This window comes from Triticum aestivum, chromosome 5B (assembly GCF_018294505.1).
Source record: "Triticum aestivum cultivar Chinese Spring chromosome 5B, IWGSC CS RefSeq v2.1, whole genome shotgun sequence".
NCBI lineage: Eukaryota > Viridiplantae > Streptophyta > Magnoliopsida > Poales > Poaceae > Triticum > Triticum aestivum.
Genome location: NC_057807.1, coordinates 104,066,037 through 104,080,019, shown reverse-complemented (window position 1 = coordinate 104,080,019; position 13,983 = coordinate 104,066,037). Strand labels below are relative to the sequence as shown.

Genomic DNA, 13,983 nt, shown 5'->3' with positions numbered 1-13,983 from the left:
TAGTTACTTCTTTGCATTGTATGGATTGTGCATTCAACTCTCCCCTTCTGTATGTGTGTACATAAATTCCGAGTGTACAACTTTCAGATCAATTTAACTTTTTCTCTTGGCTTAATTTTGCAAGATAATGTCAGAATCATACTGCGGTAACAGTATATTGCAAGTTCTCCACCTGCTCTGTATCAAATTTGAGTTATGCCATTTAATTCTCACAATTTAACTTCATGGAGCATGACAATTTGGATGTTTTCACGAAACACCTCGCCTGATATCATGCCACTTCGTTCAATCATTGCCTCTATTTTCTTTGATACACCTTCAAAAGATTTCTAACAAAATATCCCGCTGCAACGCGCGGGGTATCAACTAGTTCCTTTAATAGGTTGAAACTTTTAAGATGGTTCCACCCCACAATAAAGAAAGTTGTCACTATGTTAGTGTCAAAGTTCCAACATGTTCATATCAAATTTCCACCATGTTTGTATCAAAGTTACTAGGTGGCAACTTTAATATAAATACTAACTACGTCGCAACTTTAATATGATTTCATCAATACCTACACATATGACATTTAGTATCAAAGCTTTCGTCGAGACAAAGGTGACACTGAAGAAAAATCACAAATCAAATACACAATTTAAGAGTAAAAACACTTTAAAGTTTGAGAAGTACCATTGAAAGAACTAATGTCATCATGTACCTCCTGTGCATACATGCATGCATGCATTTTTTTGTGAGAGTTGCATTAACACCTCCAGCATGTGAATGTTCTTTCAGCATGTGCACCGTGCCAAAACTATGTGAAATGAACATAGCAAACATTATGGATATGTTTGAGACGTATGAACTATGTATATCATTTTTTAGGAATATTTGCAAAATACCCAAAATAATACATTATAACAATGAATATAAAAATATTTTCCCAAAAAAGATTTTTTTTCTAAATACTTCAAGAAGTTTAAAATAATTTTTAAGAACACATATTTTTTTAAATATGACCAAAATATGGAATTTTGTTGAAAACTTGAAATTATTGTTAAGCCGAGCGAGAAATATTATTTAAATAAGATGATATAATGAAAAAAAAACATTTGAATATTTGAAATTTTCATTAAATCATGTGTTTTGAAATTCATCATACAATTGAAGCATGTTTTAAAAAAATTGAAAAATTGTGAAAATGCATGTGGAATGCCTTTTTGAAATTGACTGATAAAACTGAAATTAGTTGACATATGTGTGGAATAACTAAAACATGTGCGAACGTAAACTATTTTCAAACAATTTAAAATTGTGTGAAATGTCTACGAAATGTTTTTGATAACTAAAACAATGAAAATATCCATGAAAATGGCTTCGGAAAGGTTATGAAATGACTGAAATATGACTATTTTTATTTTTATGTGTGAATATCTATGAGTTGCATTGCAATCTTGTGTGGAACACTAAAGAGTCACTACAATAAATGAATATCTAACAAATATGAAAATACTGAACCCCAAAAGAAACACATATCGTTTTTAAGTTGCTATGATAATTATTTTGATTTTTTTAAATCATGGAATTGATTTGGATTTTGTTTAAAATTAATGACTTCATTTAACCATATACCAAAAAACAAAATAGAAATAAAAAAGGAAATACAGCTAACAACTACCTGGGTGACTTACGCGTGGTGTGCGTGCATTGGTTCATAGTTGGATGGAGCCCTCCATGCGAAACTATTTTGCGCCCATATGCCTCTATGAATAGGCACATATTTATTGTGTCTTTTGCCGTTGTATAAATAGCAGGAATGAGGTTTAAACATTGTGTATTGCTCTTTCTTTGTTACACGTCAACCTTTATATTAATACAAACATATCTCATTTCCAAGTTCAAAAAACATCTCTCGTTCTTTGCGATAAAAGAAAAAACAAAAGAACGGAGGCCTACACCTGTAACCTTGCCAGGACGGGCCGGAGCATGCATGCTTTCCGACAGGCCGGGCCGCGCGGGCCCTGTTGGTTATAAAGCCACAGTCGTCTCTCTCCAAGAAAAAAAAACGCGAAACGATAATTCGGGGGAAATATAAAGGGGAAAGGAGAAAGCTCCGTGCACTCTGTTTTGCGTCTCGTCTCGGGCTCTCGGCTGAAGAAGAGAAGAACCAAAAATGGTACTCGGAACTCACTCCCCTAGCCCGTGAATTCCCGTCGCGTTCCTCGATTCCTTTCGCGCAGGCGCGGCCGGGTTCGACGCCGCGTGGCGCCGGCGTTCCGCCCGGTCGTCGCGGCGCGGTTCGGTGCAGGTTTTGCCGAGATGACCTCGTCTCTGATTTTGTTTTTGTTTTTTTTCCTGGGGATTTCAGGACAGGAGGGCGGCGGCGCAAGGGGATTACGACGAGCAAGGTGAGGCTGCTGGGCTTATTTGTATTCCGCGTAGTCTGCTGCGGAGAAGCCTAGCGAATTTGTTCTGGGATTTTGGGATCTGATTCTGGGCGTGGCTGTGCACTTGCGCTCTGCATTGAATGACGTGCTGGTATGTGTGCAGACCGGCGGGTGAAAGGCGCCGAGGTGTTCGTCGGCGGGCTGCCGCGGTCGGCGACGGAGGGGACACTCCGAGAGGTTGGTTTTGTCTACACCCACTTGTGTATGAGGTGTTGCTTGTTGGTGTCATTCAGGAATGGTGTACTGCGCAAGGACAGGCTATTACCTCAAGTGCTTGCATCTCCGATGTGATTTGTAGAAGCCATGTTTAGGAACAGTATATTGTCAGCTGAATAACTGTCTGGTAGCATTATATATTCCACCGTTTCGTATTGTTTATCTCCACCTATTAGTTTTCTGCAATCCAACAGGGGGTGACCAACTGGTTTGTAGGTTAATCTGAAATCCTGCTAATGGCACGGTTTACTCGCCAATTTTAGCTGTGGATGTTGTGTAAGACATGCCCAACTCAAATCAAATGTATTGGCACACCTAAACCATGTTTTGTATCTACCAGAAGCTTAACTGGTTCTGTAATTTTTGGATGTGGCTTGGTAAATCTGTCTGCAGGCAATATTGCCGTGTTCTAGCTCGTAATAACAGAAATATGTAGTACTACAATGGCTAGAAATTTTGCTCAATTATTGGTTATTGGACTGCTGAGCTTTAAGTATACTTTCTCCATTGTAAATTAATAATAGTCACATAGTTGATTCATTAACTTTCATCTATTCGTGAAAAAAGGGTTTTTTTTTCATTTCTTCTGGTCGCCACATACTCGTTGGACTGACCATTTCATCAGCAGATATTTTCTACTTGTGGTGAGATTGTCGACTTGCGCATAATGAAGGATCAGAATGGTGTTTCCAAGGTCTGGTTTTATTGCAACTCTTATGACATTGCAATAGATGTTTCGATTCTTCAGACAATAGTAATATACTATCGAGTAACTTTTATCACGAATTTTATCAACATTAATTTTCCCAAACTTCCTCAGGGATTTGGATTTGTGAGATTTGCAGAAAGGGAGTGTGCTTATATTGCTAAAAGGCAAAAGAATGGGATTGAGGCAAGAACACCAAACTTCTTTTTAATTGCTGTAGAAATTTCCATATCACACATTGTATGTACATATGTTTTAAAACTTTCTAATCCCCCATTTCCTCAAATCTCAAGTAGAATCTAGGAAATAATCAACTGTTGTCTTTACTATAAGAGTACTTTTTCAATGATATACTATAAGGAACTAGACATGATTGCAAATAAATTGGTGACACCCACCAACCTGCTTTTTATTGTGGCTGAAATGGCTAAATTTAGAGGTTAGTGAGGTAAATTCCTTCAATTACATGACCAGAAAAGAAATTTCAAGTTAGTTATTATACACTCCACCTATCAGTATCATAAATTTGCATGTATAATTTGCATGCTCTGTTAGTCATTACTTATTAATGAGCTGTTTATATCCTTATCAATATCATAAAAAAGTTGTCACAAGTTCACCTATTTTTCCCTTTGTAGTTTTGTGTTGAGTTGAGAGAGAAAGACGCTAGCTTTCTTATTCAGTATCATGGAATTAAACATCTTTATTACATCACATATATTAATCTTGACATGAATAATATATTTGTTGTTTGTTCTCTACTAGCTTCAAGGAAAGCGACTAGCTGTTGATCTTTCTTTGGATCAAGATACACTCTTCTTTGGAAATCTTTGCAAAGGTAAGCTTCACTCAGAAAGAACCTTCATAATCAGAATGCAGAAAATTTCCGAAAGCATTTGATCCATCAGATCAGTGCTTGATCTTCTACTTAATAGTTCGAGGCCTAAATGAAGGAATGCAAACAGCTGCAAGATCCGCTTACTTCTTTCTCCTAGTCAGCTCTTATCTCATATTGCCCACGAGCTGTTCACAATTGCCCAACCGGAGATATTTATTAGAAGTATGAAAGAACAAATACTAAAAATTATCATGGTGAAGTTCTACTGTTCTTTTTTACTGTAAGACCTTTTTTTTGTGCAACAGCTGATCACTCCCCCCCCCCCCCCCCCCTTCTTTTTAAAGATTGGCATTCTGTGTCCAATATCTTGATCGAAGTATGGAGATCAAAATAAATAGAATAACAATCAATAAGGAAACAAAAATCACATGACTATACAGTTGATGAAATTGACACCGAGGTCAGATTCTCTACTATAAAAAGAGATGAAGTGTACTAGGAGACCAAGCTATCAAGTCCAACCTCTGTTTTCATTAAAAGAAGGGAAATATGTGTTTTTAGTCCTCAACTATTACATGAATGTAGCTTTCACGGTTTCACACCTGAACTCTAAAACCACTCAAAGCTGGTCGCTCTACTATCATTACAGGGCAATTTTCATCCCTTGGAGCAGTTGGCCCTTTGAAAGCGGTTTTGAGTAATGTGGCACTGACGTGTAGGCCACATCATCACCACGTGTCTACCATGTCACAAATACATGGTGGTGTTGTGGCTGATATGTAGGCGCACGTCATCCGAAACCACTTTGGAAGGGACAAAACCGCTTTGAGAGATGAAAATTGAACGGTATGGATAGTTGAGAGACCAACTTTGGGTGGTTTTAGATTGGTAAACACACATTCTAAATTTTAGATATATATTGGGTCTGACAAACTTTTGACTTATACTGCGAACAGTTGTTCTTGACAAAATTTCTTGTTAAAATGTTGGTTTATGAGAACTTTCTTATGAAAAAAACCGCATGTATATTATCATCTAATTCTTTTGTCAGAATGGAGTGCTGAAGAATTTGAAGAATTGATTCATAAGGTAGAACATGTTTCTTTTTATTTTATGCTTCAAGAAAGATCACTGGGATATACAGTTAGTGATACAATTCTTTGACCTTCAGACATTCAAAGATGTCATATCAGTTGACCTTGCAACGGCTTCAAATCTTGATTCTTCAACGAGCAAAAGGCGTCTAAATCGAGGCTTTGCGTTTGTGCGATTTTCTTCTCATGGAGTAAGTATCTATTCTTTATTCTGTGCTAGGAAATCCGTTTTTGGTTAACTTCATCATCCAGTGCATTCTATTGTGGAAGTCATGACCTGATAGTTTCTTTATCGAACATGACCTGATAAGGTGGGTTTATATAGTTTCCAATTATAATTATAACTATTTAAAGGTGCATATAAATCAGCTACTTTTCATACCTTGTTGACTTTGAGATTATGTGTATTTTTTTTAACATCTTTCCTAGCTCCTAGTTTACTATAGTTGACCATAGCCTTGTCGATTGATTTATCTTGCAGGACTTGATCCAATATTATTGCCTCTCAATTTTATAAACAATCTTATTGGATGAAACCATCTTATGTCTATATCAGAAATTCAGAATATGTGACTAGATTCTATTGATTCTTCTGCTTATCTGTTGGTGCTGCCCAATGATTCTGCACTTTATTGCTTGCCATAAATCTGTCTATCTAGCAAAATAAGTTCATCAGACAGTCCATCATTACATGCTCAAGTAATCGCATATCCTTAGTGCTGCTACCTCAGTTTAGGAAGCTAGACAATGAATTGACACCAAGTTACCAACATACCTTATGTTCTGCTGACAAGCAGCCCATCTCTTGGAGTCATATACTCAGTGTTGGTTATGAACTTTTATGACGTAACATATTTTCTCATCCTTTTCTCTTATATGACTGATTAACATTGCAAAGGACAATCTTCTGTGCTCAACTTTTTGCGTATGAAAATGTTCCCCATACATTCCGGATCTGCAGAAGATATGAAAACCAAAGCAAACAACTTTATACTTCTGAAGGAGTTGCCCGTATTTAATGTCTCCTACAAATCTTTGTTCGGCATACTTGTAAAGAAATATCAGAATTGCAGATATGCTGCTTTCGATTTCACACATACCTCCAATCTTTGATCAAATCTCCAATCTTCACAAGGATTTCTATCCACTACACTAGTTCCTTTACAGAGTGCAGGAGAAAGATATGGCGGCATATCTTTCCTATATATTATATTATACTCCCTCCGTTCCTAAACATTTGTCTTTTTAGAGATTTCAAATGGACTACCTCATACGGATGTATATGGACATATTTTAGAGTGTAGATTCACTCATTTTGCTCCGTATGTAGTCACTTGTTGAAATCTGTAGAAAGACAAATATTTAGGAACGGAGGGAGTATTATATTTATAAAGTCTAGAGCTGGTAGTGAGTCCACTCCTCTTCCTCCACTTGTACTCGCATGGAGGACCAACATCCTTGCAAAGAGCACAAATAAACAAATACAGTCATACTCGCATGTGGACCAGTACTCTTGCAAAAGTACAAACAACATGTACGGTCTTACTCTGACCCTTTTCCTTGCAAAATTTGAAACAACTTCTCGCTCAAATCTTGTGATGGTCCTCGCATAGCCATTTCAGTTGCTCTGGTTCATCACCGCCCACAACCCCTCCTCGACTTCTCATTCTCATTTTTTTCGTCAGAACCACAAAATGGTTGTAAGAAACCGACACTCTTCTGATGATCTCCAGTGCTGGTTACCTAACTCGATATTTTTGGTGGTTTCGTACCAACACATGGGCACTGTGCTAATTTTTATGTTAATCCCTAATCCCCTCCGAGTAAGTAGAGTGCTACATCTGATAAGACATTGCATGGAAGGAGGGTACATTAGTGAGGTATACACCAAAAGGATAATTTATACCTTTGCTTAAAATTTCTGGGTGCAGCATCTCTGTAATGGGTCTCACGGATCCCACCTGTATATATATTACCCAAAGCGGCCAATGGTTAAGTAGTTACAAGGTCAGCTGCAAGCTGCAAGGAGAGGTAGTCAAGCCAAGACTTGGCTGACACCTTATCCACTGGGTTTTTAAACCGATGCAAGCAGAGGTCTGGATCCTTACAGATGTTTGTGACGGCTACAGCGGCAGTATGGTTCTCATTTCTGAAGATGGTGAGCAGCACTTCAGGCCGACGCAAGGGTCTAGGCCAGCAGGAGTAGCAGTGAGCCAAAGGTCTTGAAATCTTCCTGTAGTTTGTAAACCGAGCAGATCCAGACTCTGGTGGCAGCCGGGCAAGAGACAAACAGGTGTAGAGTGTCTTTGGACAGCGCGGAGCAACGCGGGCAGTGAGCATCAGGTGCGATATGTTTGTGGAACAGGTTTGCTCGTGTATTGATTCTCCCTCTGAATAACAGCCAGGCCAATATCTTGATCTTGCTCGGGTTTCTGGAACGCCAAATGAAGTCAGCATGATCATCTTCCACTACTTCCTGCATTAATATGTCGTAGACAGCCTTGGAGGAGAAGCTGGGGCCATGCACAAGGAAGCGCTCATCTGGACTGTCCGACAGCTGGAAATCCTGTAACAACAAAGACAGAGCAACAAGCTCGCTCGAGGCAGCGTTGGTTAGCCGGTTCATGAGGTTCGTAAGTAGCCCGTAAAGCATGATGTGCACGACTAGGACATGTGTGTTTTGGAGTGGGAGTAGAGGCTTGGGAAAGCTTTTGCTAGAGGTTTGTTGGTGGGTCAAGTGTCATGCCAAAAGAACGTTTTCTGGCCATTGTTTGAGATCATGAAAGTTATGTCTAGAAGCTTTGGTAGCTGGGTTTGGATAGCTTTTGTTAGGAAGGAGGGTTTTGGGCAGGAAGCTATTTGTGGTAGGCTAGAGAGGTGTTGTTGCTCGATCCAGGAGATCCAGGGTAGCTAAGGTTCAGTGGTGTCTGTAGGCAAATTTCATTAGGAAACAGCTGTTTTGTGTAGTTAGATCTTTGGTACCAAGACCATAAAACTTTTTGCCTTCTTTTCGGCTGCTGAAGAGACTTGCTCGGGGGCGCCAACAGGAATGACAATAAGTCCTTCAGTTCCCTCTTCCTCTTCTATCAGTAACTGATATCTGAAGTATCTACTTCGTATTATGTATATTCTGTTCCAACTTCTGTCGTATACTACTCCTAGCCTTGTCTTTCCGTTCAAATTTTTCGGACGCACATACTTGGTTCCATCAAAAGACATTGAAGCTAGCGAGCCACTCAGCTCCGTGTTTGTTTTTGGTCTTCATTTTTCTTCAGAGATCAAGGTTTTGGTCCTTTGATGGCATATGCAATCCGTGGCGCTTCCATTACCCACTGAATGTGTACTATGCCGTTGTTGCTATTTATTTTGGTTCACTGTTTCTTTAGAAACTGGGAGAACATGTGGTGGAATCAGAAGTCATGTATAGGTAGTACAGCTCCAATGTTTAATCCGAGTTTTAGCATCAGAAAGATGAGAACAAGTATGTAGGAATAAGGAATGGAATATGGAAATGAGAGAAGTGCATATTTCAACCCTGAACTTTTGCCCTAGTCTAATTTACAACCCCGAACTCCAATACCGTCTAAATCACAACCCCCAACTCTCAAAACAGGTCAGGATTCAACCCTTCTCTCTCTGTTGACTGGTCTTGACCCAGTTGACTGGTTTTGACCCGTTGACTAGTGAACAGTAAATTAAGAAAAATAAAATAAAGTCGAAAAAAATAAAATAATAATTCATTTTTTTCCACAAGGTGAACAATAAATTCAAAAAGAATTAATAAGTGGAACAAAAGTAAAATTTCAAAAAATAATTTTGATTTTTTCACTGGCCGAACAGTAAATTCAAAAAAATCCGAATATTTTTTGCATGGAATATGTGTCAATGCGTGAGGTCCATACGAATTTTCATCGCGTTCGGACATCTGAGTAGCTAGCTCTCAGTCAAAAAAACAAAATCAGCCTGAATAGTGCATGAACAGTTTAATTTTTCACAGACCCCACATTTGTCTTTTTTTCTAAGAGCTACTCAAATATCCAAACACGCTTACAAAAATTTGTAACTTTTTTGAAATTACTCCAGATGAAAAAAATATAAAATGATTTTTTAATTTACTGCTCACCCAGTCAACGGGTCAAAACCGGTCAAGAGGTAGAGAAGGGTTGAATCCTGACTGGTTTTGAGAGTTGGGGGTTGTAGTTTGGACGGTATTGAAGTTCGGGGTTGCAAATTAGACTAGGGCAAAAGTTCAGGGTTGAAATATGCACTTCTCTATGGAAATCAGCATTTGATCTCATCTCTGCAAGTGATTGAATCATGCACTTCCTTGCTACTCATTTTATTATGTAAACTGTTGTCCTCTCTCTCTCCATCTCCTTCGTAATTTAACCCATCAGATACTTGCCAGTGACCGAGCCTTTCTGTTTTGGAAAGTCTGACAAGCTGATCCTCCATTCATTTCACCATTTTCCTTAGCTTCATTTCTGCACAGATGTACTGCTCACAATCTTAAGCTGACATTGCATGCGGCGGAGTCTCACTTCTGACATTAATCATAGCTGCCAATTATGTGTATGTTTGTCAACATATTATGTTGGTTCGTCACTGATCTGAGATTATGCTACTGATATGTATGCAAAAGGGGAATATCTATATCATCACGGAGATGTTCTTTAGTCCATGTTATCTGAACAGATCATCTTCCTTTGATTCCTTTCCTCCTAAAACTATCGATCACACATCACAGGCTGCCGCACGTGTACTCCGTATTGGTTCCAGAACAGATTTTATGCTCGGTGGTATTTTGCATCCAGCAATAAATTGGGCTGAGAGGGAGTCTAATGTGGATGCTGATGAAATGGCCAAGGTAATTTCAATGGGAAAACATTTCTTCTTAATTTCAGTATAGCTATTTTATGTTTTGATTGTGTTCTCTATTCTGGTGATACACAGATTAAGACTGCTTTTGTTGGTAATCTACCAGCAAATGCCAATGAGGAATATTTGAAAAAGCTTTTTGGACATTTTGGAGAGGTTTGTCTATCAACATGGCTATCACATGTTTGCATTTACCAATCTTATCTGTGATGTTAATCCTAAAGTGACGTGTAATTGCTGATTAGGTAATTCGGGTTGCGGTCTCAAGAAAAGGACAATACCCAGTTGGATTCATTCACTTTAGCAGTCGTTCAGTAAGTAGTTGTGTAAATTCTGATATCTTTTTAAGTTGTATAGCTCAAGTTATAACCAAGTAATTTACATTAATTTTAATTGATTGCAGGAGCTTGACAATGCAATAAAAGAAATGGATGGTAAAACTGTCAGCGGACCTAACCGAGGACCATCTTTCAAGATCCAGGCATGAACAGGAATACCATTTTTTGGGGGCTATTTCTTGCTTCTTAATTTGTTTTTTTTCTGCTTTTGATTAGTCAAATTTAGCCGTGGTACTGTTAATCGCAACAGGTTTCAGTTGCTCGACCTGCAGTAGAGAACGATAATAAGAGAAGTCGTGAAGAGGTGAAAACTAGAAGATCAAATGTATCAGGAGGCAAGCCAGATTATTCTCATGGCAGATACAGACATGATTCGGTTGAACGTCAAACTAAAGCTCCAAGACTATCAAACAGGGTATGGGTGATGCGCCATATAATCATTTTGTACTAAAGCCAAGAAGTCAGATTTATTTGTACAACTGAGCTAGCTTTTGACTTGCTAAAGCTTTAGCTCACTTGTATATCCGTCTAGTTGTCACAAGATCCATCGTATTAAGACTTGATATTGTGCTAATAGGTCTATTCTTTGGCTGATGCACGCTGTAGTACAATTGCTTTAGAATTGAAATGGTCATTAACCTGGCAGCTCTTGATGCTCTGATATAGTCTTGTCTGTTATTGAATCAGGCGGTTGTTGTCTCTAAATGCCTATTATATTTCCATACAAAACAACATAAAGTATAAGATTTGACATCAATACTCGCAGCACGGTTCTTGTGTAGGAATAGAGGGAGTTGAATAAAATGTGTACTTCAGAAAGGAAAAAAGGTGGTATGTTTGTTGACATATTTGCGTTTTTATCCCCTAGGTGGCTGATGTCACTGATCCCTATGAAGCAGCTCTTAATTCACTACCTTCAGCCGTCAACGAACTCTTACTTCGTATTTTACGTCTTGGAATTGGCAGTTCATACGACGTAAGTAATTTGTTAGAAATGTTCCTATTTATCTTCTTTTTTTGAGGGTACAGAGCATCATCGTCCTGTATTTTTCTTCCCAGATTGACATCCATTGCATAAAGAGCCTCAATGAGCTCCCTGAGTCAGGTGCTGTTGCCGTCCTTAATCAGGTGTGTAATTGTTTCACGTAGATGATCTCTGAGCTCTTACCTGAACTTTTCTTTGCCAAAAGCCTCTTACCTGGGCATGGAATGGCACTATTAGTCTGATTAATTCTTGATGCAGTTTTTGATAACAGGTTCTGACAAACGCAATAAAGGAGAATATTTCCTTTCATTAATTGCTAAGGTTGTTACTTATCTTATTCAGCATCTCCTTTTTCTTTCCTGGCTGTATTTTTAAGCAACTATGCATTCTAATGCATGGAGTTGTGACTTGCAGCGCAAGGTTGAGGCTTTTGGCGCAGCACAAATATTACAGGATACTACCTATTTGTCCAGAAATTCTGAAATACAAACCAAGCGATACCGACATCAAGATTACGATTACACAGCATCCGGGTAGGCATCCTCGAGGGCAATGAACAAAAGGACATTGGCATGATCCTGTTTCTCTTTTACGAGCTTAGTAGCTTCTCTGCTTATATCCTTTTACTGGGTTGCTATTGCAAATATTTCATGTGAATATGTGATCATCGTGATCCATTTTATTTTCAGGAGCAGTAGATACAGCTCCCTAGGCGGTTATCCTTCCTCCTCTTATGTTGACGATCCAATAGTGTCTCAGTCAAGAAGATATGCCGAAGAAAGACCCGCTGTTGTAAGATACCCAGAGCCAAGACTGCGGCGAGAAGAAGTACTACTTGAACCAAGACCAAATATTGGAAGGCAACTAGATCGAATATACACACAAGAACAGAGTTATAACGAAAGATCTGCACATGAACCCAGGCAGGACACCGGAAGGCATCTAGATCGAAGAGACATACATGAGCATAGTTATAAGGAAAGGTCTGCACATGAAACCAGGCAGGACACTGGAAGGCATCTAGATCGAAGATACACACAAGAACCGAGTTATAATGAAAGATCAGCACATGAAACCAGGCAGGACACCGGAAGGCATCTAGATCGTAGAAACATACATGAGCAGAGTTATATTGAGAGATCAGCACATGAACCCAGGCAGAACACCGGAAGGCATCTAGAGCGAAGATACACACAAGAACAGAGTTACATTGAAAGACCAGCTGAAGCTGTTCTCCCTAGGGAAAGAAGATTGGTATCTGCCGCAGGGTACGCCACAAACATAGAACCAGAATTCAAGTCCAGGTCCTCTGCTGAATATTCTGCTGAGAATCAGCAAATGAGGTTTGATCCCTACACAGGGGAGCCTTACAAGTTTGATCCCTTCACTGGGGAGCCCATCAGGCCAGAACCAAGCCTGCGTCGCTCAGGAAGCTTATACTGACCGGATTGATTGGAGCATGTTTCTGAATAAATCCCCGGCACCCCCCCGGGAAAAAAAGCCAGAGTCTGCTTCACCTGGCTATGATTTGTGATACCACCTGACATTATGAAACACTCCTTCCGTTTCAAACATAAGGCGTATTAGGTTTCGTTAAGACAAGGCTCTGACCAAGAATTACTTTGTTAACATGTGGGTTACATGACATAAAATTGTTATCACTAGATTCTTATTCGGAAGTGTTTACTGATAAGTTGTGCTATTTTTTTATCATATATATAAACCACATATTAATGGAGTAACTCTTGGTCAAGGCCTTGCCATAACGAAACCTAGTACGCCTTGTATTATGAAAAGGTGTGAGAACACTGGAGTATGTTTTATGATTTTGTGACCCTTCTGACATTCGAACTATGCACCAGTGCAAATGCTACTACAATCTACTCCCTCCGTTCCTAAATATAAGTCTTTTTAGAGATTCCACTACAAACTACATACGGATGTATATAGGCATACTTTAGAGTGTAGATTCACTCATTTTGCTCCGAATGTCGTCCATAGTGAAATCTCTAAAAAGACTTATATTTAGGAACGGAGGGAGTAAATTGCTAGTTCTCTATCAGCAGTAGTCACAAACTTTCTTTTTTCTACTCTGGCTTTGGACGTTGGCTACTCTGGCTTTCTCATGTTTACTCATCCAAAGCATGCCAAGCAAGATAACCGATTGACCAGATGGCAAGAAAAGTGGAAGCCTGAGGCCTGCTAATACCACTTTCTTTCGTTCTACTACTTGATGGCTACTTCACTTGATTGCTTAATGATGATACCCTTTGCTACTTTGCTTGACTTGAGTTAATGTACTTTGCTTGACTTGAGTTAATGTACTGAATACTCAGGCTAGCCAGGTGTATGAATGTGCGTGTAACTCGCTAAAAAGGAGCTCAACTATGACTTGTGAACGAAATCGCTTACAAGCTGCTTTTCTTCCCCTGTGTTAGTCAAGCTTTTGAAGTTTGAATCTGTTAGTGCTTGCGTGGAAAATGTGGTACTCCCTCTGAT

At 39.0% G+C, this 13,983-nt stretch overlaps 1 protein-coding gene across 2 annotated transcripts; it reads left to right on the top strand.

The window, feature by feature from the left end:
- Positions 1-2,055: 2,055 nt before the first annotated feature.
- On the top strand, positions 2,056-13,363 carry LOC123110634 (uncharacterized). 2 transcript variants are annotated; one of them, XM_044531196.1, is made up of 18 exons: positions 2,056-2,158; positions 2,351-2,390; positions 2,533-2,606; positions 3,274-3,339; positions 3,466-3,537; positions 4,117-4,189; positions 5,241-5,278; positions 5,361-5,474; positions 10,031-10,150; positions 10,237-10,317; positions 10,407-10,475; positions 10,565-10,642; positions 10,750-10,914; positions 11,368-11,475; positions 11,559-11,627; positions 11,743-11,805; positions 11,899-12,017; positions 12,174-13,363. In XM_044531196.1, exons 1-18 carry the CDS (start codon positions 2,156-2,158, stop codon positions 12,925-12,927), a joined length of 2,106 nt encoding a protein of 701 aa, XP_044387131.1. In that variant the 5' UTR covers positions 2,056-2,155; the 3' UTR covers positions 12,928-13,363. The 2 variants fall into 2 exon arrangements, with proteins under 2 accessions (XP_044387131.1, XP_044387130.1); XM_044531195.1 differs by having other exon boundaries at positions 2,057-2,158; positions 3,271-3,339.
- The last annotated feature ends 620 nt before the right edge of the window (positions 13,364-13,983 follow it).

Coding starts and splice junctions, on each gene's coding strand:
- LOC123110634 (XM_044531195.1), top strand. Junction 5,475..10,030: donor TGCGATTTTCTTCTCATGGA/GTAAGTATCTAT, acceptor CACACATCACAG/GCTGCCGCACGTGTACTCCG. Junction 11,476..11,558: donor GAATTGGCAGTTCATACGAC/GTAAGTAATTTG, acceptor TTTTCTTCCCAG/ATTGACATCCATTGCATAAA.